This window comes from Nomia melanderi, chromosome 13 (assembly GCF_051020985.1).
Source record: "Nomia melanderi isolate GNS246 chromosome 13, iyNomMela1, whole genome shotgun sequence".
Lineage (NCBI taxonomy): Eukaryota > Metazoa > Arthropoda > Insecta > Hymenoptera > Halictidae > Nomia > Nomia melanderi.
This window is the reverse complement of record NC_135011.1, coordinates 11,406,017-11,432,026: the sequence shown is the minus strand read 5'-3', so window position 1 is coordinate 11,432,026 and position 26,010 is coordinate 11,406,017. Positions and strand designations below refer to the sequence as shown.

At 31.9% G+C, this 26,010-nt stretch overlaps 1 protein-coding gene across 4 annotated transcripts in view; it reads right to left on the bottom strand.

Moving 5' to 3' along the window:
- The window catches only part of Sol1, a 1,346,934-nt gene extending 1,330,411 nt beyond the window's left edge, over positions 1-16,523 (bottom strand). For all 4 annotated transcript variants that reach the window (XR_004234727.2, XR_004234726.2, XR_012999919.1 and 1 more), the window contains exon 1: positions 15,875-16,523. Coding sequence is in view for 1 of the 4 variants with exons in the window: in XM_031973633.2 (XP_031829493.1) it covers positions 15,875-15,877 (3 nt within the window). In the remaining 3 variants the exon portion in view is untranslated. The remainder of the gene's footprint in view (positions 1-15,874) is intronic.
- Between the last annotated feature and the right edge of the window lie 9,487 nt (positions 16,524-26,010).

Below are 26,010 nucleotides of genomic sequence, written 5' to 3'. Positions count from 1 at the left end.
AGTTCACAGAAAATGAAATCCCCAAATTTGAGTTTCGGTCGGTAACTTTCTTGTACGATGAAAATATTAAAAGCGCGCGATAATGATTAACCCAATATTTCACAGCTGCAGCCGGCATCCGCGAATAACGATCAACAGAGCAAAAACGCGCTTTGATGCTATTAGTTTACAAACACGATTTATCTTCAGCGCAGCGTGGCCCTGTCCCGCTACATGTGTATCAAGCAGCACATCACGCAACGGCACTGGCGCACACGAGATATCAAAGTAAATTGACACGGCTTTGCTTGACAACCAACGAAAATTGTTAAGCACTTTCTGCGCGTTTAACCATGTGAGTGTGTAACCATTGGAATATATTTACAGTGCAGAATAAGTTCCCCTTCACATCTCTCAATTCCCGAAACAGAAAGTGCTGCACGAAATGTAATGTAATCAAACCAGAACTACGAAGCTTTGTTTGCCTAATTCCATCAGGCATCCGTGCAGTCATGGGCTGGCTTGAGTCGTAGGCGTTGTTATTCACGGTGCGTTAGATTTACATCGATAGCGGACGACGTCGATTAGCCATTTTTCCGTGTTGCGAGATTATTTTAACCAGTTGACTACGTTTGACGAGTATACATTTGATTTTACAGTTGGAAATTATACTAATTCTTTCAACGATGAATTTTTTATTTATTCAAATAAACATGTGATTCTTCTTTGTTTTGCTTTGGTGTTTCATTCAAATATATCCTAGGTGCATTCGTCCTGCGTTTGACGAGTACAGGTTTCATTTTTTTTAACGCACGCAGAACGAGAGATTTTTGAAACTAAATTCCACAATCAAGGGTTAATCATGCGAGGACGAATGTCTTTATACAAATCACGTGGAAGTTCCATTTATTTAATAGAAAATTGGAAACATAATCTAGTCATTCAAATACTGAAACATCGATTCTATTTTTTCTAGTATTTTGAAAGCTGACATGTAATTTAGCTTTCTCTGTTGGAGATTTTGAATTCTTTAAGAAATCTCGTACGCAAAGGGTTACGAGTTGCGCAGTAATAAATTAATGGCGCAACATACAAATTATAGTTTTCAAACCTAAATTATTTTTGAATTATTGGTTACTTTGTTAATTAAGAACAGGTTATTTACAAATTGATATTTAGTCAATATAATTTTCTATTTATATACTATTGCTTTCTGAGTGTTTTAAACAATTAAATAATTACTTAATTATTTAAAAATATATCCACGCATTAAATAATTAAACAGCTTTCTGATATAAGACAGTCATTAAAAAGTGTATTAACCCATTCGAAAGGGAGTACATTCCATGTATAATACATTTCCTAGCTAAAAAGACGAGGTATACAACATGTGTGATCATGATCATGAATTCCTGTTATCAGTTAGTAGTAAAAAACTAGCTTACTTTACTAATAAATACTAAAAGTTAAAGCTGTGCAAAAATTAAAACTTGGATTGGTTTCTAGCTAAGACTCCAAAAACAGTAACCAGATATCTCGGTTCCGCTATGTCGAAGAAACGATGCTATCGACGAAATATCTCATCGCCATGAAAGCATCGTATGTACGATATTAATGCTGACGAGATACCTCGTTCATTGTGGCTAAATGGTTGAACGTTTTAATTCAAACAGAATCTTTCCGTCCACAATTAGTTTTGTATACAAACAGAGGAGTCACCGTATTATATGGCAGCTGTTTATAAACACACGTAGTCTGTTAGTATCCTGACTTTCATTCTGAATAAAAAGCGTCGCGTCCTACAAGCGTGTTGCTTTAATTGTCGCTCTGGCGCGGTTCCTTAAGTCTGTTTCCCGTGTGAACATCCTGATGGCGACCTTCCACTCCACACCATTTTTCCATTGCACGATTCTTCTCAACGAAACTTTTCATAGAAGGTCCTTCCGCAGCTGAGTTCGCCTCCACATATGTGAAAGTGGCTAGTGACAACTACACTCAAAGGGAACTGCGACTTCACAGAAATTCAGGCAAACGATTCGTTTAACCCCTTCACCTAGAATATCGTGTCAGACTCGTGACGAATATTTTAAACTGAATTTGGGAAAATAAATGTTATATACTTGTTTTAAATATAAATTAAATATTACTTTTCGATTATCAATCGTTAATTTCTGGAATAAACGTAGATATACAATAAGCACCAACATTTTTTTGTTTTTCTAATATATTAATAACGACAGTTGTATCGATCATAGTTAATATATTGTTGACCGGTCAAGAGTTAACTCGTGTTTTCATGACCAAACATTGTTAATTTGTGTTTACACCTGCATTAGCTATTTCAATTTTTGAAACGCAGGGCAATATAGAATATTGCAAAAACAAAATATTCAAAGTTATATGGAAGATATGTTCAAAGTTTCATTTGAATTTATTACGTAGAAATAAAGTATATTGAAGTTTATTTAGATTGTTTCGCTATCATGTTTTATTATGACTGGTAACATGAAATAGCTTTTGCGTGAAATTGCCAGTCAACTGTAAGTGTTAAAAAATAAATCATAAGGCAAGGAGTTAACAGGTTACCGTCGCTTTTTTAGATTTTTAACAGTTTTCTAGGTGCTATTTAATACATTTGTGTTTCCTCGTGCATCAGCTTAACCTCTTAACCTATGATTGATTTTATAACTGCACCACTAAGAATTACTTTGTCATTAATAATTTACTAGAAATAGAGGAGAACTTCATATCTCTATAGAGAAAATGTGTACTCTAAAGTGTATTAATTGATAACAAAAATATAATATTTAGTTTGGACACAAGTGACGTGAGATTTATTTATTTGCGTACATTTCAGTTTGAAATCTTCTTCACGAGTTTGACATGATATTATATGACAAGGCGTTAACGTAACTGTATCGGCACTTTGTATATATACCTAGTGTTACTGTAGCTAGTGAAATAACTGACAAAGAAAGGTAAACAAGTTAAATGACAACTTTTCCTTAGTCGAAATAAAAACGGAAGGAAAGACAAAAATTGAAAAACTGATTAATCAGGAAATATAGTAATAAGCAGTAAGATATATTAATTAGTTGATCAAGAATACGTTAAAACAATACAGCAAAATCAAAGGAATCACTTAAACACGCTCATAAAAAGTATCAAAAATTCCCAAGTTTGGAAACTAATTTACAAAATCACATTAACATACCTCGTGAGTCATAACACGTAATTAATATATCAAAATTAGCATAAAATTAAACTGGGCTCAATCAAAGCAACCAATCTGGATAAGATAAATTCTGAATAAAAATGATTGAAGACGCAATTTCTATAAAAAAAATAGGATTTGTTCCGAAGAGAAAATGTATTCTTTTAAATACATTTATATATGTTTATATAGGAACTTTGTCGGATTGTAAAATCTAAGTTAACATCTTGAATAATTAAAACTTAAATAGAGATTTTAATCACGATACATTTAACTAGGAACTTGTCATAATATTACAAATTATATCTACAGAATCAACGCAATGAAAATATAATATGAAACACGGATATGTAACTATTTAAATAAAAACATGAAAATCTCTGTTAGTTTACGAGACACTAAATGCTCCAATTTCAAATTTCAAACCAGAAACCTTTCATACAAAAATACCTTAAAACTTATACGAAAATAGAGAATTAAATCATGAGATTCAGTCAGCGATTTAAATATTAAAATGGTTGCCGTGACTCCATCCGTGACAGCACTCTACGAGAAATGTGTTTATCATGAAAAATGTATTATCAGTAGTCGACTACATTTACGTAGCTTACTTCCACATTTAAACTTCCGATTGCATATCAATACCATTTGAATTATTATATTTTCTTCTACTGATTTCTATTATTATTATGCAATTATTAATAACAAAGTACAAAACTATTTCAAACCTATAAATGGAAAGATACTCTACGAAAAACATACTATTATATAGAAATGTAACATTAAATCTTAATTAAACTACAAAAATAATAACTATAATAAATAATGTCACTTCCACGTTAAAAATGTATAACACATATGTACAATCACAAAATACTTTTTATAATCTACTATTATTGGACCATAGATTTTATATACTTATGTTATATATAAATATGTATAATAATAAACGTGTAATTTTAATTTGAATCCGAAAATATCTTGCTATTCAAAAAAGAAACATGATCTTACTATCGCCGATACACTTCTGCCTACAAAAAAACACCTTAATATCTGCTTACAGATTAATTTTTATTGAAAAACGTTCGTTTACAAAATTCTTTCATATATCCAATCACAGAGAAGATAATCAAGTTCTAATTCTTACTGAAACACCCTGTATATCACACTGACCGCCCAACTGCCACTCAACAAATTACTCATACACTCAAAGCAATTTTCCTAAGAAAACAGAAACTGAAAAATCAACATTTTTCACAAATATCATTTTCCAAACCTTCATCTACCTCATAAATCGAACAAAATTTGGTTCCTTTCACATGTCACCGAGAAAATTCATTTTCAACCCTTTACGGTCAGATGCCGAAATAATAACGACTTCAAACTGTGATAACTAAAACGGAAAGCTTCAAACTAATAATATAATTATTCAAATAATAATATTTAAGATTTCAATGCATAACTCACTGTTTTATAGAAAGAACTTTTACAAGTTTTGAAAATTCTCGATCTTAAAAGGTTAAATCTATACGAAAAAGTTGTCAGTCATACACGGATGACGCAGCACATATGGGTCAACATTATATAGAGTGTCCAAAAAGATTGGGACCAAACTTGTACTATGTATTACTGAAAACAGATGAAAAATGTTTATATAAACTTATGTCCAAAAATATCTTGTTAGAAAGATATTTATGATTTATCAAGAAGTTTTAAAATTTCTAAAAGTTCTTTCCATAAAACACCGAGTTATGCATCGGAACCTAAACTCTTTGTACTCCGTTGTCGCCGCTGTGGCGACATTGTAAGATACGCTGATACCTCCGTTCTTAATAAAACAAATTTAAAATGTACACGTGTGTTTTTTTAATGATAAAGCAGAATTTTCAATCTTTCGCAGAGACGTGCTCCCAACATTGTAAATACTCCTGGAATAGCTAGTAGCCCACAGTAAAAATTACTCGGAATTGCTGAAAGATCATATTAAAAATTATTCGGAGTACAAAAGATAAAAAAATGTTAGGCAAAAAGAAATCACATATGAATCTTTCGTTATTTGGATAATGAAATTCTTCACTTGAAGCTTTCAGTTTTGATTATGAAAGCTCGAAGTCTCTATAATTTCGATATCCGACCGCAAAGAGTTGAAAATGAATTTTCTCGGTAACGAAAGGAAAAGAAACGAAATAAAAAATCATTAGGAGACAAAAATGAATATAAATGACAGATGTACTAGTCATCCCCAATTAACAATTTAATCAACGTGTATACCCTCGCAGCGAGACGACCGATTCAATACGGTCGAGAAATTTCAGGAGGAAAACAGAGACCGTATCCGACAGCTGGAACATCCAGTTCTTCAATTGGATGAAGGCTCGCGAGCGTGTTTGTATTTAATATAGAGTACAATCGGAGGTTGGAAGAGGTAATTAAACGGGTCGAAAAATAACAGTGACACGGGAAATCAATTTTCGAGGGTAGGCGTGAGCGATTGAAAAACTCCGCGGAATGAGTCCGTTGCTTGTAAATGCTGTTTTGACACGGGTGCCAAAGTGAATGGTAACTCGCGTCATGTGCTCGGTAACGCAGCCACGCGTTTACGTGCGCATATATGTATATGTATATATATAAACGATGGCGTTTGAACCCTGGGCACAGTCGGCCTATCATCGCCGAATAAATCATTGCCCGTGAAAAATATTCGGCGACTTCCTATGTTGCGGTGGGAAAACAGATTTTTTGACAGTTTCAATAGCGAGGTTTATGACACGGACAAGTAGAATTCATTATTTTCGAGACGTTATGGATGGACGGTATTTTTTAGCTGTCGATAATTATTACCCGGCTAGGGACTTCGGAGGTAACTTATTACTATGATTTTTATCGAACACGTGTATGTACTTTTAGCGTAATGACTAAGCTGCAGATTTTTATGGAATTATGGGAAATTCGGATGTACAATACTGCAAAATCTGAATACAATATGAAGAAATATATAATGTCTAATGTAACAGTGATTGTTATGGTAATTATTGGGAACAATATTGGTACATATTATGAGGATCACCTTTATTTCGTAACTGAAGGCCGCGTTGGTCAGTATTTGGGTTAGGTCTGAATCAGTATTTATTTAATATTATAACAGATTATTAGTATTTTATTATTATTATCATTATTAATACCGTTATTATTAATATTTTATTTCGTAAAAATAAATGTAGTTCGTATAATATGTAAGTACCTAATTATTTCCCACCGTAATTCTATCTTTTTAACTGTATCCTTAAATATTTGAATTTGTATAAAAGTTCGCAGTGTAGTCATGATCATTTACTTATGAACCACTAATGTATCAAACTGAGAATTTGAACAGTTATTCTTTTAAAAATAGTTAGCAGGCATTTCTTTATCAAGCATTTTTCATATTAAAGGATCAAAACCAGATATTGCATCAAAATTTCTTCCAAAATTAACTTAATTCGAAAATAGCTTTTCAATTAATTGGATTGAATGTTTTGCAAAATATTAGAACTACAAAGTCAATATAAGTTACGAAAGTGTCCATTTTTTAATAATCGAACTGTGTATTCAGATTTTAGAAAACTACAGTTGTTTAAATAATACATTAAGAAACAATACATTCTTGCAAATTTTGTAATGAAATATCAACATTTATTTTCTTGTTTATTTACGTGTGAAAAAATATGTATCTAAATATGAAAGATGGATAAAACATAATTTTGATTTATATAGTATAAACAAAGTTACTATAGTTGTAATTATTTTACAATTCCTCCAAATATTAATTCCTTTAACACATTGACTACCAGCAGAAAATATGGAAAATTGCCCCGTACCCCAAGTTATTATTATTTATACCATTTTGTTTTTTTACCACATTGATATCTATGAGTGATAGAGAACTTACTTTGACTCTTTAATGTCATTTTGACAGCGACTTGTAAACTTGTCGTTGGAGTCCAGCAATTTCATTTAAGAGCAATACTCGAAGAACTAGTTTACTTGTCGTTATGTGACTTCTATACTAGTGTCGGGGTACAGGGCTAACACATGTGTACCAGTTAACTAGTACAATCAAACAAGTAGTTAGTTTTATAATGAGTAATTATCTTACTCGAAATTTAGTTAATAAATTATTGAAATTGTTACCACATATTCATATATGGACTGCGAATGGCGATGATCTCCATTACAAAAATTATTGTGTGTTTATGGTAAAACTGATGGTTGTCCCATTCATGGTTGCAAACCATTTATTAAGAGAATATTTAACTATGACAATTTCAAGTTTATTTATATAAAAATGTTAAATATATGAAGTTATATAAAATGTTAAAGACATTAAAATATTCCATGATTTTAAAATCTATATAATAACCCATAATGTTAAACATAAAATATTCCATAATCATTAAAATACATCTTCTTTGAAAAGAGTTGAGTTTGCTATACGATCCTGTAAATTTTTATAAGTACTATGAATCACAAGTCTGTACAATTATTACCATATAGTAGAAGATTATGTTTTATCATAAAAGATATGTAGAATGTAAATCTTTCTGATGCCAAAAACATCTGACTACGATTATTTTAGTATTTTACTTAAAAGATAGTATAGGTGCTAACTACCCGTTTGGAAAGTAGATTTTGAGGATTCTGTATTTCAGAAAATACGAGAAATGTTCAATTATTTACATTACTTAATTACATTTTTCGTAATGCAAAATTAAAACTTGTATTTATTCGCAAAAGGGTTATAAAAACTTTCGAATGTATATAGAGTGTTAATTTTAACTCGAGCACCTAAATTATTTCCATTATTGTTGAAAGTAAAAAAAAAATTAACTAAATACTGTTTAAATAGGATCTTTTCATCGTCATCACATAAACGCCTTAAAATCACGTACATCCCATCTAGTCAGTTTTTTCTTACTCTCAATAATAGCGGAAATAATTTAGGTTCTCGAATTAATATTGACACCCTGTAATATACAGATAATATACTTAAGAAAATGAAGCTTTTTTCAATCTGTCTAAAAAATTCTTGACTACAGCAAACAATTTTACATTTACATCATACTTTCAGCTCCGACATAGCTTTTCAAACATCCGATCAAACACCTGTTCCCATCCAACTTTGTAGGTTGTTTTGACACCATATATGTGAAGAATAGTCGATAGAAAAAGTACGTGACAAACATTTTTGCAACCGTATACTGTATGATAGGCCGCAGTAGTTTTCTCGAGTAACAGTTTACACTTGAAATTTCTTATTTCGACTTATAATTTGACAGCCATGTCAAACTTCCAATTATATACATGTATACACTCGACAAATACGTGGCAGAGAAGTCAGGAAACGTGAAAGTTGCACAACTGTAATGAGTCAAAGTCGAAGTTAGTAATGCACATATTCGTTTAAATAATTAACTGTTACACCATCCATCACCTTACATTTATTCATTAACTGAAGTTTTATTATTACTAATCTGCACACTTTTATGCTTTGTACATGTTTCTGAAAAAATTCAGATAATTACTGTTTATTATCTGAAATTATTATTGTTCTTATAATCTTAATAAACAATTGTTATTATTACATTAAATATATTAATAAAATATATGACGTTAATATATTATATTAAATAATAATAATAGTATTAATAACAATATTTAGATATCAATAACACGTAATGATACAAATTTTAAATAGTATTAAAATTAACAACTTTCTTAACCTCTTGACCTATGATTTATTTCTTAACCAGTTAACTGTGTTTGACAAGTATACAGTCATCTTAAAACTTGAGATAATTCTGATTCTTTAAACAATGAATTCTTCATTTTTTCCAGATAGATATGTAATTCTTCTTTGTTTTGCTTTGGTTTTTCATTAAAATATACCCTAGATGTTCGTCCCGCGTTTGGTGAGTACACATTTCATTTTTTGATTTTATTGCGCACAAAACGAGAGATTTTCGAAACTAAATTTCACAGATAATAGGTTAACTATCATCGATACGATTACCTTTTTTTTAATAATTAGGAAAAGGAAAAATGTTGATACTTATTCAACGTTTACGTTTCCTTCAAATGTTAACCATTGATAATAGAAAAGTAATATTTAATTTCTATTTAAAAAACATAAATAACACTTACATTTCTTAAATTCAGTTGAAAATTTTCATTACAGATGCAACACAAGATTGTAGGTCAGGAGGTTAATATCGTTACACCTTATTCTTCATTTAATTTATTCACTAAAAGTAAATCGCGGTATGTAATATGTGTTTGCCAACGTTTCACTAAAATTCTGGACCACCGTTAGAACACAACGTTCTATTACCAAACGATGAAACGAACCCTTCTCGCGGACGAATGAAACTGAATTGAAAGACGCAAGCAGACGCATCTGTTGCAGGTTCGCAATGTTATTGGAACTTTCGAAAATCATTTTTCACGCCTACAAGCGAACACGAAGAACGAGACGAAGATAAATCTTCGGCATGGGGAGCCGTGATCGGGAGAACGGTGAAAAATCGATGAACTTTCTAATTAGTTCTAGACTGGGCCGCAGTTAATCATTGATCTGATCGCCTTTAATTGTGGATGCCTGTTTGCTGCGAGGAACTTTATTATGAACGTGCGAATATCACCGTATGTCCCGAGCCGTCTTGTTTCGCGAGATAAATTACAATCCACGCTAATTATTACATCTGCCCCAAAGGATTACAGCAAGCTTAATAGTTCAGAACAGGTACTAAAATTCCTTTTTATTTTATACTGTATGTTACAATAAATCTAATCCTAATAAATATTTCCTTTTCAAAATAGAGATTTCAAATTTTGGGAAACTTTTATATCAGTTAATTACTATACAATTTTTTGTTACATGTTGCAGGACTTTCATTAGTTACGTGGATAATTAATTTTATTAGTTTAATTTCTTATAAAACATTTTTCTTTTTCCCTTATTTTTACATTTATAATTATTGCACAACTAATTGTGCCATGATTTTTGGTACACCTTATATAAATATGGGAAGAAATACTCAGTAGCAAGAATGCTACTAGCAGAATTTTACTTCGGTAACTTATTCAGTTAGACACTTTTGAAATATGGAAAACGCAATGCATGTTAGGGATCTTGGGTACACTTAAAGACAGGAAACTGATAACATGAAGCTCACATATTCCAAGACATAACTCTACTTCGTACCTATGAATTCTTAGAACAGTTAATTTTGACTTTAATCCTCTATTGCATTCTGTTTCCGGTCGGAAACTTAATTTCAAATGTTCCATAGTTTAACATGTTGTCTTCCACAGAGGTCAGCGATGATCGGAGCTTCAAAATGACAAGAAAATAATTATAACTTATAAGATAGTCGATGCAAATTAAATATGCTCAGTAACGTAAATAACCAGAAAATGGTGTAACATAAGAATTGTGATACGAAATAATTAATAATTTATTCTTTTTATTTTTCATAGGAAAAGAATAAGTGATATATAAAAAGCTCTTGCTTTTCGTGGCAGTCAACGTATTAATAAATTAACACGTTTCGGGTTGAGCCATTTTTGAACAAGTGTCCATTTTTGAGACACGCTACTAGATTTGGTAAATATATAAAAATGATGTACTTATAGTTCTTTTTGTAGTTGTTAGTCTATTTATTAGTATAATATTATTAAAATATCAAGTGTACCACGTAACAAAAGAATAAGTTTCTTTATATTCGAAATATTCAAGAATAAAGACGGGGTAAAAATAACAGAGCAGTATTCATGTAAATATCACTTGGCCAGGAAATGAGGTCTAAGCATGTCCCGTTTTTGGGACACGCGGCACGGAACGTGTTAAGCAATACTGAAAATTGTAAGTTGCTGTATGTATGAAGCTCTCATATGGGAACAGTCGTGAAGTACAGTAAATAACATTGTTTATTAATATTTTCTTATTTATTTCATTACTACACTAACATTTTAATAGAATAACAGTCACATTTATTTTTTTAACTCCTCATAAAAATTCATGCAATAAAGAGTTAATGTAATTTGATACATATTTCGTCAGTTGACTTTAAAATGTTAGAAGAAATTTATTTGCTATGTCTAAAACAGTTTTTTCAATATTTAATATAATTTAAATGGGACAGTCAGTATACCACATTTAGATTACTTTTTCCTTTTAACTTGTTTATTTAAAAAAATATTCATTTATGCTTCAATAAATTGTAGATTGCAGATTGCAGATCAATAACGATATTTATAATAAAAATAAATTCTATCATTCTGTTTGGTGCTGCGAGAACACTCTAATTGGACTTCTTTCATTTCAATCCTTTTCATTGCCGACCTGCAAAAGATGTTTTGCTTGACGGATTTCGATTTTAATTTAAATTTATCATCGTGAGAGAATATTCTGTAGATTTTAATAAATTGATACGGTCGACACTATGCACAGCCAACATTTAAGACATAGAACTGCATGTACGTAATTCTTGATTAATTAATAGAATATTAAGTAATTAATTTTTTATCATTTTAATAATTACTGATATATTCTAAATATTTCAATAATTACTTCTTCAAAATCAAACTGTACACGGTAAAATATAAAAATAAGAACATCGCAATATTTCCGTTGTTTGTCATAACACGCATTAAAATTTATTACAGAAAAAAATATACGAAAAGAAAAGTTTAAAACAGAATTAAATTATTCGAAAATCCAAAACATATTTTTCATTTTCATTTTATGATCTCCTGAATAATATCTATACGCAATAAAAATATTTAAACATTCTTTGTTTACATTGGGTTGATGCAACACTTTTGACGTTTTTCTGTAAGATATAAAACGATGAATAATAACCACGTGTAAAAAGCGTCAAAACTTTTGCATCAGCCCAATATACTAATATACTTTGTATAAGGGAAATGGTTTTCAGTAAGAGGATAACCGATTCGACATATCAACTAAATAATATTTGAACTATTATTAGCACCTGGTGATTACCATAAAATTGGTATATTCGCTATTGGTAATGTAAGCGGTACATGAGCTAATTATTTGTTCACCTGCGCCGACCTCGGAATCATTCTTCCAATGAATAGTCAAGAGATAAACCGATTGACCAGTTAATATGATCAATTCAGATTATTCATCCAGCCAGGTATCGACGCGCCCAACGCAAAGTGGAATAATGCAGAGTCTAAAATCGTAAGCGCCATTGTGTCTGACCTAGAGCAGACACATACTCAGGTATGTAAATTGCGCGCCTCGACACGTGCCATTAATGGCTGATTGCCTCCCTTTCTCTTCCACCCTTTCGTGCAAATAGCAAGCTGAAGCTTTCGACGAAAAAATCGACGCATCCACGAAAGCTTTAAAATGCGCGCTGGTCTAGCTATCGTAAATAAAATGAAAAACGCTTGTATCCTATTTTTACTCCCAAGGGTTTTGTCCGCGCAATAATCACAGGAGTCGTTAAATATTAACGGGTAACATTAATTATCTTAATTATTAATATTTTAAGCATGTATCCTCCTTTTTGCGTTTAATGGGGAAAAATTTTCTTTCCTTAATGAAAACATTAAAATGCTTCTCATTGCTTCCATTGATTTTCGATTTAAATTGTACAATTATTAAAATACTCGGGTAATGTAATGACTATGTCCTTAATGCAAAATAAATTTTTCATCTGGAAATTTTCATCGAGATAATTAATTTCTCCTGCTAATTGTAATGTTTTTATAATATACCCTGTGAAAAAGGTTTCAATACATTTTGTAATAACCGTTGGTAACGATTAAAAAGATTGTAAAGCAATTTGAATGATGTAATACAATGAATGAAAATGGGCCATTAAAAATGATACGATTTCCAATCCTATATATCTGAACATTCAACTATCACCGTTTCGCTGCGAATGTCACTGTAGGCGTTACTGAAATTACGTTCGTGCAGCGCGAACATTTCTTTCGCATTTAATTAGCTAACTTCATTCCATCAAACTAATTTATCTTCACACATGAAAATTCAAAATAGAAATGAAGATAAATTATGATTTACGATCGTATCTGCTATAATAAGTCATTTGCATATCACCACCACCTTTGTTACTGTATAGTCCGCAGTTCTCGCGGAAGGACTGACATTCTCGCAATACATTTATTCAAACTTTATCAGTACGCTCTTCTTGACAATATAATTTTCAATGTAATTTTTAACGTAATTAATTCGGCACGACAAGCATAATTTATTACTGCTTCTTAATTATTCACGAGTTCAAAATTTCTGTCTTCTTATATTATACGTCCAATATTCCATGAACAAAATTTGAAACGAAATAAATTTCTACAGTAGATTAACACTAAAACTAACAGACGGAACAAAATGAGCCATTTCTAATTTCTTCTTTTTGCAATTATTAAAAAGATAACAAATGTTTCTCTAAGGAACTATTAAAGAAATTGATTTAGCAATACGCAAACTGAATTGCAAATCACTTAAAGCTAAAGCGTCAATAGCTGCTCTTTTAGAGTTTCTATAGGGGATTTTCAAAAAGTCAATTTTAAGTGCTCGGTAGTTTTAGTGTTAAGAAATTTGTTGAAAATTTTCATTCAACATAATTCCCTTATGTGTCCACTTATAATTATACAATAAAAGTTGTCACTAATAACTACATGTAATTCATGCGATATTAAAGTTGTAACGAATTTTTATAATCAAAATATCGCTTGAAACATTACGTTTTCAATGATATTAACTTAATTTTTCTTACACAATTATTTACAATTACGAGTTTCGTATTTCTGTTACACGTTCGAGTACCACGTTAAGCATTTCAAATTCGAAATAATAATATCTACAATCAACCGCATTTTCAGAAAAAATTATATTAACTGAATTTCCTCATATTTATTAAAAACATCAAACATAGAAATATACAGAGTGGACTTTGAAGCGCGATCAGCTTAGATTATTTTACTACTAGCGGTTCGATCGGAAACTTTGTTAGCTAAAATAACATGGTTCAAGGAGAGCTTTAAGATGATTATGCCAAATTTTTGCCAGCCCTTTTTTTCTGAGCTATTAAGGTCACCTTCAGTACACGTAGATCACGAAACACTACTAACACTTCATGTTCGATATCATTAAATTTGTTCCAAGGTACAAAACGAAATGTTTACAAACAGTCTGTAAGGGATCAAGTAAATGACTAAGAATAATCTGTCAATAACTCTATAAAGTGTACTACAACGTGGCTTGCTATTCCTCTTTAATAAACTTTAAGAATCTTGCAAACTTCTTCTAAGTAAGAGATGTTTTCAGTCTTCTTACATTCAGAAAAAAATATTTGTTATGATGCTTGTCAAAATCCCCCAAAAGATGAATGTAAAAAAATGGTAGATGTACTTATAAAAAAAACTGAAGGTGACATTGATAACTTTGGATAAAGAAGGATTAACAAAAAACTTTGGTAGAATCATCTTAACCCCTTCCCCTATAATAATGTGCCAGACTCGTGGTGAAGATTTTAAACAGTATCTCACAAACATAAATATCACTCAATTCCTGCGAATTCAAGTGGAATATTATTCTTCTATTATTAATTATTATACGTTAAAGGAAATATCTTCTTTTTCGATGAATTAATAATAAGAAAGTAGTTGCATCGATCACATTAGAGAAAAACCACTAGCAGAATAATCTAAGCTGATCACGCTTCGTAATCCACTCTGCATATTGCAATACAAAATCAACGAGCAAAATATCAATTGCACTAATCACACTCTCATCAGACATCGATCATTCCGAGCAACACGGAATTTCAAAAAACACTAATTGAAGCATCAATCACACATCTTCCTCTCTCAAACAAAAACACAACCACGGAAAAAGGTGCGATCCGAAAAAGCGGCATTACGTTCCGGGGTTGTAGCATGCAGCGTCACAAATAACAGCGAATAGAAAAAAACAGGAACACCACGAGCGGAAGGAATCCGAGGGAAGGTTACACGCGACGCGGTGCTCATTTCTTCAATTGTACCATTTTTAACACTAGGTTTACGAACATTTATTATAAAGTTTATTTTATTGGTCTTAGAAAACTTCATATTAATTAATTTCCATTTTCGAACTGAAAGGTTTGAAGATTAGACAATTAAAATACACATTTGACTTATTGAATCAATAAAAATCGACATAAGCATTTACTAAATAGTATTTGCAACATTTTATATGCGTCAAATTGACGCGTTCCGTAAACCTAGTGTTAACAGTAATGTTTCGCGCGGAGGGCTGTACAGTGGAATGTAATATAAAAGAAATGTCGAACTATCCAGTTCGCAATTCGTCGTAATTCTCAACGATTCATCGATATGCACACGTGCCCGGGCGATTAGAAGAGACAGCAGACTGCGATGGCTCATAATTTGTAATTTTTCGTGCACAGGAATCTCACGCGCGAGCGTTCCCAGGCAGCAGCGTGTCGGACCAAGCGCACGCTACTTTCCCTGATAGATTTACGCGCAGTCCAACCGCAGGCAGGGATTTCCGTCTTTGCGACCGCGGGAAACGTGCTTGGCCGTTGGACGATCGGACCCGATATCTCGAATACTTGAGCCCATCAAAGGGAGCCGAGCACTCACCATTACGTCGAGGATGCGACGTCCCTCATGCTTCGACGTCCGATAAAAGCACACTTTTCCAGCCGGACGGCATCCTCGCCACGCTCGCGACAGCCTGCACTTTGCACCAATTCATACTCGACGCACTTTCACGAATTGCCTCCTTATTCCCGTACAGAATCTCGAAGAACCGAACCGCAGCTCCGTTGAAAAGGGCTCACGACGCCACTCCGGGACACAGGATTTCTTTGCACACACTTGGCTGACCACTCGTCGGCGAACGAGATTACGCGAATCCACGCAACGAGAGGAAACGAACAGCACTACTCTTCACTCTTTCTTCATTTGCCACCGATTGCCCGAATCGGTCACTTCAACATTCCGCACCTTGCAACGGTGAGATCGTTAACCACGAGACGACGACACTGATGGAGATAGGGGTTCGCGCGACACGCGTTGCCGTTTGGTTTCCGGCTACATGATCCCGGAAGAGGAACTCGCGAGATAGGGTATCCGGTGAGACGGTCTACCAGTTGGCCGGGGACATTTGCATCGGCACGAAATTCCGAGAAGCAAGCGAACGTTACTATTCCGCGGACGTGACGGAGTCACGCGAAAAAGGGGTTGCCGAAGCCGACGGGGTGCGACGCGCACGACTCTCCAGCGGCAGTTGACGCGGCACTAGAGAAAAGCGGAACCCGCTTGCCGCCACCGGACGCCGGATAACGGACGCCTGCGCCCTAGACCGCCGCTTCCACGAGCCACGAGACATCAGCCACGAGATTTCGTGCGATCCGCCTGGCGCGCCAGTTCATCCCGAGACCACTGCGTGGCCAGGTGTGCAGTTGCTCCGAAGATATTCGCACAGTACTGCCGAAATACAAAGCTGACCAAAATTCAATTTTTTAAATATGCAACAGATTTTCTGATGCAGTGGATCTATTGTATACACATCGGTGCAACTAATGGCTCTGAAGACTTTTAAATGTACCGAGTGGTTATTGACAAAGATATCGAACCTGGACATTGTAGAATTATGGAACTTTGCCTAGAAGAGTAAGTTAAGGCTGATACATTACAATTTTTTATGCCAAATTTCACTTTGCAAGAGTGAAACTAGATTTTTATTCTACGTGGATTATTTTAAAAACGATAAGAAATGAAAAAGTTTCAACAAAAATACATTGTTCTTTTAGGTCTATAAAATTGCAAAATAAAATTTTGGAAACTTCCGATTTTGAAAATGATTAATTTGAAAATTTTATTCCACAGTTTTATAGACGTGAAAGAACAGTGTATTTTTTGTTGAATCTTTTTTCCACTGTATCTTACCGTTTTCAAGATGATCCAAGGGAACGAAAAATTTTCATTCTGTTTAAAGGGTGATTTCATCCTTCCAAAGTGAAATTTGGCGCAACAAAACAAATTGTAATGTATTAGGTTTGACTTACTCTACATACGTACAAAATCTCATAATTTTCTGAATTTCCGGATTCGGTACCTTTCCTTGTGAGATATAGATCGTCAAGTTTGACGAAATATCAAGTATCTTAATCTCTCGAAAATTATATGCCCTTTAATGCGCCAGACAATATTTCTCTTAACAAATGATTTAAAGTATTTGACTATTAACCATTTGCAAAGTAATGCAAAATATTAATAAGCAATACTTAAAAACAATTAATATAATGTGCACACACAAATATGGAATCCATGATAACGAAATATAAATCCGGTATGTAAATTGTAAAACATGGAATAGGAGTTCCAACACAATGTGCAAGTTCATATATCAAACACAAGTTTAAATGCGAAAGAGAAGTCCGTATATCAGACACAAGACCGGATATTGAAATGAATTTAAGGTCAAGAGTTCAAATTCAAGTTGTATACAGTTCGAAATGTCAAATAAATCAATTGAAAATTCAATCTGCGATATGAAGTTTTCGATTCTTCTTCTAAAGCTTTATTTACAAGAATATACAATTAAACGGTATCATGAAAAGTAGAACGGAAAATCGTTATTGTTTCTATAAGCAAGACATACAAACTGCATATATATTCTGTTAGTGCTCTGCAGGAGTCCTTCGCTTCGAAATAAACAACCTCATAAATCAAGAACAGTCTTTACTGTGTCTGAGGTTTCACGATACGTTAATTGTCGTTCAGAATGAAATAACAAAAGATGCTCTAAAAAAATTCAAATGTATTCATTATTCCTTGGATCGACATTGTAAACACACATTGATCCACTGTTCAATATAAAAAGGACATAAAATTGAAAACAATTTAAAAAATAAGATTCGACGTTTCAATAAAAGGTTACTAATGGATTCCGATGAACAAAGGACTTTATAGGAAATAAAGATAAGTCCTAAATTTAGTTACCAGAAAATCATTGCTGGAGAATGAAGTAATAAAAAGAGTAATAATAAAATTACTGATAAAAAGTTCGTTGTATTTTAAAAATAAACGCATATAATGAAAAAATCGCCGGAAGGAATAATTTTCCGATGCTAGCACATAAATGAAAACGTTCTCACTTTGCAAATAAATGCGTTGAATGCACATACGAATTTTGAAAACGCGTAAATTTCATCGACGAGTGTAGACTCATTGTCTTTCAATTGAATTTAATGGCATAAAACTTTAATTCTGTGACGGAAGTCATACGTAAAAGTTTTAAAAACGAATTTTCCGGTTACGATTCAATATAGAAATGGGCGTATTATAGTCTGAGAGTATTTTTTCCCACTTGGTGTGCATAGTTTAGATATATGTTACCTACCATTGTTATTGTGAATAAACAAAAGTATATAAATATTTCGGAAAAGATTTTTAGGCAACAACCTGAAAACAATATAGCTGCAGCCTTTTTCATCAACATTGACGGAATTTAACAGATTTTATTAAAAATTGTATTTTATAAAAGCAAAAAAGGTGTTTAATGAATTGCAAATATCATTGATTCAAGACTTTCTGAATAACCAAAAAACAATAAAAAATATTATTTGCAAATAAAAGGAGCATAATGTACATTACTGCTTCAATATTACTAAGAAAGGTAACTTTTAACGTAACGTCTACCAATATAAGTGGAAATTCAAATCTAAAATACAAGTTTTCCCCGCAGAGAACGAAACTTACAGAAACGAAACTTATAGACATCAGCAGCTCTAATATTCGTGTTTCCAAATTGAGTTTGAAACATTACTTCGAGCCCGCATTGTCTCCATCATATGTTCCTGTCTAGAAATGAATGCAGTGAATGAGACATAATAATGTATTGCTACATCATTTTCAATGAAGAAAAGTTAAAAAATTGCAAAACTTAATATTAACCTTTTATGGGTACATGTGTAGGATCAGAAACATGAGTTCTTATTGACCTATGGACGAATATATATGCACAAAAAAATTTATTTATATTTACGTTGATTTTAAGTAAATCATATAACCACGTTGGAAAAGTGCATTTCAATATTTATTGAAAAAAGTGACTAATACTTAAATTTGATAAATTCAGTTTAAAACTGTTATCACGAGTTTGACACAATATTATAGTATAATACTATAATAATGTAATATATTATAAATAGACTATAATAATATAGCATATTATAATATAAATAACATATTATAGCATAAATATAACAAATATACTATAATATAGTAAATTATAGTATAAACATACTGAATGATTGTGCATCAACCCTTTGCCCTATAATATCGTGTCAGATTCGCGATGACAATTTTAAACTGAATTTATCAAATCTAAATGTTAGTTACTTTTATCCAATAAAAATTAAATATTAGATTCCTATCACCAATCGTTAACCTTTGGAATAAACATAGATATAAAAGAAGCATCAAATTCCCTTCTCTTCTAATAAGTTATTCATGATAAAGTAGTTTTATCAAGCGCGGTTATGAATGAAATCACAGGGCAAAGGGTTAAGCCGATCCGTATCGAAGGGATTAATGACAAAAGATATTAAACCGGAAGCACTGGGTTATAACAAACACTATGTTCTATATGTTTTACTCGCACGCACGAATAACCGTACAGTACTGTCTTTCTTATTGTACAGAACGTTTCAAAATTACCCAACAACCTCAAAATTAAATATATGTTTGTTATTCAAATAAACTGTCAAAATACTAATTGTTTTAACTTAATTTAAAAAAAAGAAGCAAATATTTTAATATATAAGATACATTTTTCTCAATGAACAAAAGTTCAATTGAAAATGAATTATTGAAATAACTTAGAATTACAATTTTGCAATTATAGTTTGAATGTTGAGAACAAATATGTAAATATGATACTGTTAATTGTGATAGATTGGAAAAATTATTCCCTTGCGAATCCTTTAAATTATTCGAAACCTTCAGCAGAGGAAGTCAAATTATACATTGGACTCCTAAATACAAAAGAAAAAGAGTTACATCCTAATCTTTTGTTATTTGAATAATTAAATTGTTTGCTTGCTACTTCATATTTTAGATACCGAAGTTTTGATGTCGACGAAACGTCGGCATTTGTCCTCGAAAGGTTAACAGAGCTATTATTTCATCCCTTACAGTTTTAGAAACCTGACCATATATTTTCCAAAATTTTTCTATATATTTTATATATTTCATGAAATAGCTGTATATATCTACGATGCACCTAAAACCTTTATACCACGCATATATACTATGTATATCTAATAGATACATAGGTAGAATCATCAAACGTCCTAACGTTATGAGAAATGATATCCTTATGGATAGAAACCACTAAATCTGGTTTTTCCTCGCACAGGCCTACTGCATTCATCTTCTTCATGTGTTGAGACGGTAATGTGCTAAAGTTAGCGCGAAATTACCTGGTCGGTCAAGGTCACCGAGAAATAAATCCCACTTCACAGGATACACTTGGAAGACCTGCAGCGAAATATATGCGAAAGTTATTCTGAACTCTGATTGGATAATTTAAATATCGCCCCGCATTAATCATTCTCTAACTAGACTTTAATTTAGTTCATTAGACAGAAATTCCTGGATTAATGATATTCACTGATGAATTTTTTACTTTCAAAGTAAACTTGGTTTTAATTTTTATTTTTGTATAACACAATTTCTGATTGAAGAAGTAGATTAGAATAACAACGAAAAATAGCAGAGAAAAGGGGATAAAGTAAGAAAACCACTGGGAAAAAACTGGTAAAAGTATATTCCAGATAAATTTATACTTTAATACTACATTTTCAATAAGGCTATTTAAAAATGCAGAAAATATCGATTTATTTTAACGAATGTCAGTCGTAAGTAATAATTAAATTTATTATTTCTTTTTTTCAAGGTGTATAAAGAAATCATCGACAAGATAATGTCGTCATTTCGTAGCCATTTACTTTAAACAGAACCATTTCTTGAAATTATTCATCAGCAAAGAATGTTTAGAATCATTCAATGTAGTTTTAGAAGAAAATAATAATTCTATTGGCGTGGAAAATCGTAAAAAGGTGCCATTTTTAAAAAGAGCATTTTTCGTCGTTGTATAATTATGTAACATAAACAAATGAGTCCTTCAGTCTTACAAAAAATTAATATTGATATTAGTTTATAAAGAGACGATTAAGAGTTAAAGGTAAATACTAATATTAAACAAGAAATTGTAGTATCAGTGAAGTAATTAAGACACAATTGGGATGTCAGTTGGACTATCACAGATTTTTCAAATTATTACTTTAGTATTTTATTTCTTGAATACAAATAACAAGATTTGATTTCAGAAACAAACATTTATTGACATAAAAAACAAGTTATTTGAAATAACATTTAAATTATTTCAGGTAAACGTATAAAGTGATGCAAATTTACACATATTCAAACATTTACCATGCAGGTAGCGTCCTTTCACTAAACAACTAATTTAGTTTCCTTTGGAACTGACTATGATCTCAAACAAGACAAGATTTGTCCCTAAGCTGCTTACACCATCCCGTCTAAAATGTTCATTGTTAATTGCAATTTCGACAAATGACGTATCAACCCTAACAAGCAAGCAACTATTGAATTCTATAGAGGTCCAGTGTAGACGAGCGAATTTGATCCAGCATTTCAGCAATGCAGTAAACTATATCAAGGGCTATGAACGAGCAGACATACTGAACGAAATGCTGGATCTGTAACCAACAAAAGGGTCAAACCCACTTGGATTCCTCGGATGAAAAATATTTACATAGCTATTAAATGAAGGACCTCATATTTTTTAACCCTAGATAACTAAACATAAATCAGTGTTAATCCGTAACTAAACATTTGACTCATAGACCATAAATTAAAAACATACATATTTTTACATTTTTTCTATTTATTGCAAACAAAGTAGCATAACTTATATGCTTATATGATATATACTATTAGTAATTAATTAAAGCGTAGAAAAGCGTTCAAAAGTAACGTTTGCAGTTACTTACGTTAAAAGTGTGTTCCTGAATTCAAATTCACATAAGTAGCAAAAGTCGATAGACTATTTAGACGAATATTTAGTTACCTAGGGGTTAGTATAAGCCAGTAGCAAACCAATTTTGCATACACTCTCTTAAAATCTTTAGTGTACCAAACATGATAAATAGTAAAGAGTTAAATAAATATATGAAAAGTGTATACTATAATCTTTTTGTTGGCTGAACATTTATTTGCCATCGCAACAAATGTTTCAATTAGAAAATGCAATGTTGAAGTGCAGCATAAATGATCACAATCATTATATCACTACAATATCATTGTTTTACATATTAACAATTGTTTTAATGTGATATATTAATCAATGACATAATTATTACTTAACGGGGAAATAAGTTCCACTTAACCAAACTGAAGTGAATACGTTACGAACTAATTTTGTCATTTCATACTATAAAATAGTAAATATAAACCGTACATATGACCGGCATAACAGAGAGGCCTTCATCATTCACTATATACGGAATATGAAACTATCCTCCAATGTAGTTCCTGTGAACAATTCAGCTGACTCTAAATGCACTATTGATAGATTCACGAACCTTGTTTTACATGTAACGGTTATTTACAAAATATTCCAATAATAATCCCACTATTCTTTTTATTATAAATGTAAATAGTTTACCTGAATTTTTACTCTTAAAAAGCTAAAGCTAAAAATCTTGCCATTCAAAAAATTTGAATGCATGCAGGTAATAACAAAATGTGCAATTCATCCTCCACAGATTGGAAGATATACCAAGAATTCTAGAAAACTAAGATCTAACTGGAATTACCCCATAAGGTAGAAAATTGAGTTCAGCAATTAAATTCCTTCTTGAAAACCAACCCACGAAAAGCCATCTCCTATGGATTCACCGGAGTGGGAGCAATTTATTCTGTGACCTGTTACTGAAAGCTTACATTAACGGGTTACATATATCTATACACGCCAAAAAATCGATTTTCCAAAAGTATGTTTGTTTTAACACTTAACAGACATGTGGTTTCTTCTGTATCTTTCTCTAGTCCCGGGCATGTTTTCGTAAATTAGTATCATTTTAACCCCTTTCTCTATGATTTATTGATTAGCTATGATCGATGCAGCTATAATACTTTATCGTTAATAACTTATCAGGAAAACGCACAATTTTTTGCTTATCCTATGTCTACGTTTGCTTCAAAAGTTAATGATTAATAATAGAAAAGTAATGTTTAATTTATATTTGAAAAAGAAGGAGTTAATACAATTTTATGAAATGATTTATTTTCATTAATACTTCTTACTAGGGTAATGTTTCGAAAAACATTAAGTTAGCATGAAAATACATAAATCTACGTGTATTATCCATTAAAAGTTTACGTACTACTGTTAATACACATACGGACCGAAAAAATTTGATTCAAACATTTATAAAAAGTGATGATGTTATCTATGTACATAAAGAATTATTGTATTCTCCAAAAAGCATTGTTCTACAAACTACAAACTACTACTACTAAAAACTACTTTTACCGTGTCTCCGTGACTTTATTTATACATATTTCTGTAAATATATAGTATTGAAACTTTACTGATATAATATCGCTTGCTTAAACATGTCTAAATCATCTGGCAAAAGTATCTAACAAGTTACTTCATGATGGTACTTCACTTGTAAGTAGTGTATAAATTTCGAAAGAAATAAACAGTATTTTTATACAAACGAACATTTTTTTTAAATATAACCATACTTTCATTATTCCTAATTGTACCTAATCCATTAAATCGAAACATAGAAAAAGAAAAACTGCCAAAAAGTTAGTCGTGTATGTTTTAAATCATGCTATTAGAAATCTGTCTATTAAATCTAACTATAGTATGGTAGGTATTAAACATTGATCCAAACTAGGTAACTGAAAAAGGACATTTCAGAAATATTGCATTAAAACATTTAAAAATAATGATTCCATCTTCTGGGAAAATTGTAGGAAACTCGCTAAATAATTCAATAAGATTTTCATGTTTGAAGTTGACGGGATGTCGGCCTATTTCGGAAGGCCAGATATCTTCTCCAGAGCTTTCGTCTTAGTTCACAACAGCTCTACTACTCTAGGTTCTCCGTATCAATGCAAGATCGATAAAAATTTTAGGGAGATTGAATTCCCTTCCACTGAAAAGCCTTGGGCTGATTTTTCTGTTTCTATCCAGTAAGTAAACTTGGCAATAAATAAATTATGTAACAAAAAGCCCCTTTGATAGAATCCGATAATGTTGACGTTACTCTTGAGGAAGATTATTTAGCGAAAACATTTACCGAATAATTTTTATAAAATTCAGTGTGCATCAAATTGACACGTTTCGTAAATCTAGTGTCAGCACTAGAACACAAAGTGTTTAATATAATTAACGTCTTAAAAAAATAGTAAAAACAGATTTTTTCGATTTATTCACATATTCATTATAGTATTCGAGTGAAACTATTTATTTTTAACTTTTGAATTTGAATTTAATCTTTAAGTATGGAGTCAGAAAATCATCGATTAATGTTAAATATTCTCGTTTGTAGCAATTAATAAACAAATTTATCGTATTTATTCGTTTTTACTTATTTAAATATCTTTACATAGCAATAGTATCAACCACATAATAAAAATTTCACTTGTTTTTAAATTTTCAATATTTTGTATTGAGGTCTGCGAGGCCACACGTCCATACTTACAGGTTAAACTCATTTCGGATATTTAACACTTTTAAACCCTTGTCCTATAATTTATTTCTTAAATATGACCACTACAACTACCTTATCGTTAATAATTTATTAAGAAAATAAAGGATTTTTATAGTTGTTCTATGTCTATGTTGACTCCAAAGGTTGAGGATTGATGATAGAAACGTAATATTTAATTTATATTTAAAGAAGATAAATAACACTTAGATTTGTCAAATGATATTGTAGGTCAAGGGGTTAAGATATCAATAACTGCGAAATAAGAAAACTGAAATCCGTCGTTTTGTTGGGTGCAATGGTTCTAGTGTCAAAGGTCATTCCTGTAGGTCAGCAAATATACTCGTAAACAAAAATGGAATTCACACACGGTATAATCTCCGGATTATCGTTAGGGGAAAGGTTCCTGGTAACGAGCAGAGGTTAGTCAGGTTGAAATCAGCACTGTAGCAGATAATGGAATCGTAATGCTATTGCCTGATCGATGATAATTCTACAATGTTCGATGGAACGAAGTATAATGAACACACGGGGAACAGTAAGCTTCTGCGATTAACAAGGTTGGCACGGCACTGCTTTCAATGCGATGGTAATTTCGCGCTGATCGCTGGAAATCGTATATCCCGCACGATAATCCCCTTACCTTGAGAACTATTTTCGCTTTGTGTAACCGATCGTTCCGATGAAACCGCGATCATTATGCCCAGTAATTCTATCTTTCACGAAGGTATTACTGCCGTCGAAGTACAAATTGATACCGGTGACAATATATATTTTAAAATTTAGTAATTACTGTGCTATCAAATTTCACTGGACAGGTTTGACGCGTTAACAAAGAACATAATACTTCTATCGATTCGTTTCGCAAATCTTCACGTAATCGATTAAATAAATAAATCTCCCTGCGATATAAGTTGAGTGCTGTAATCGAATTCATTCCGTGGTGATCGGTAA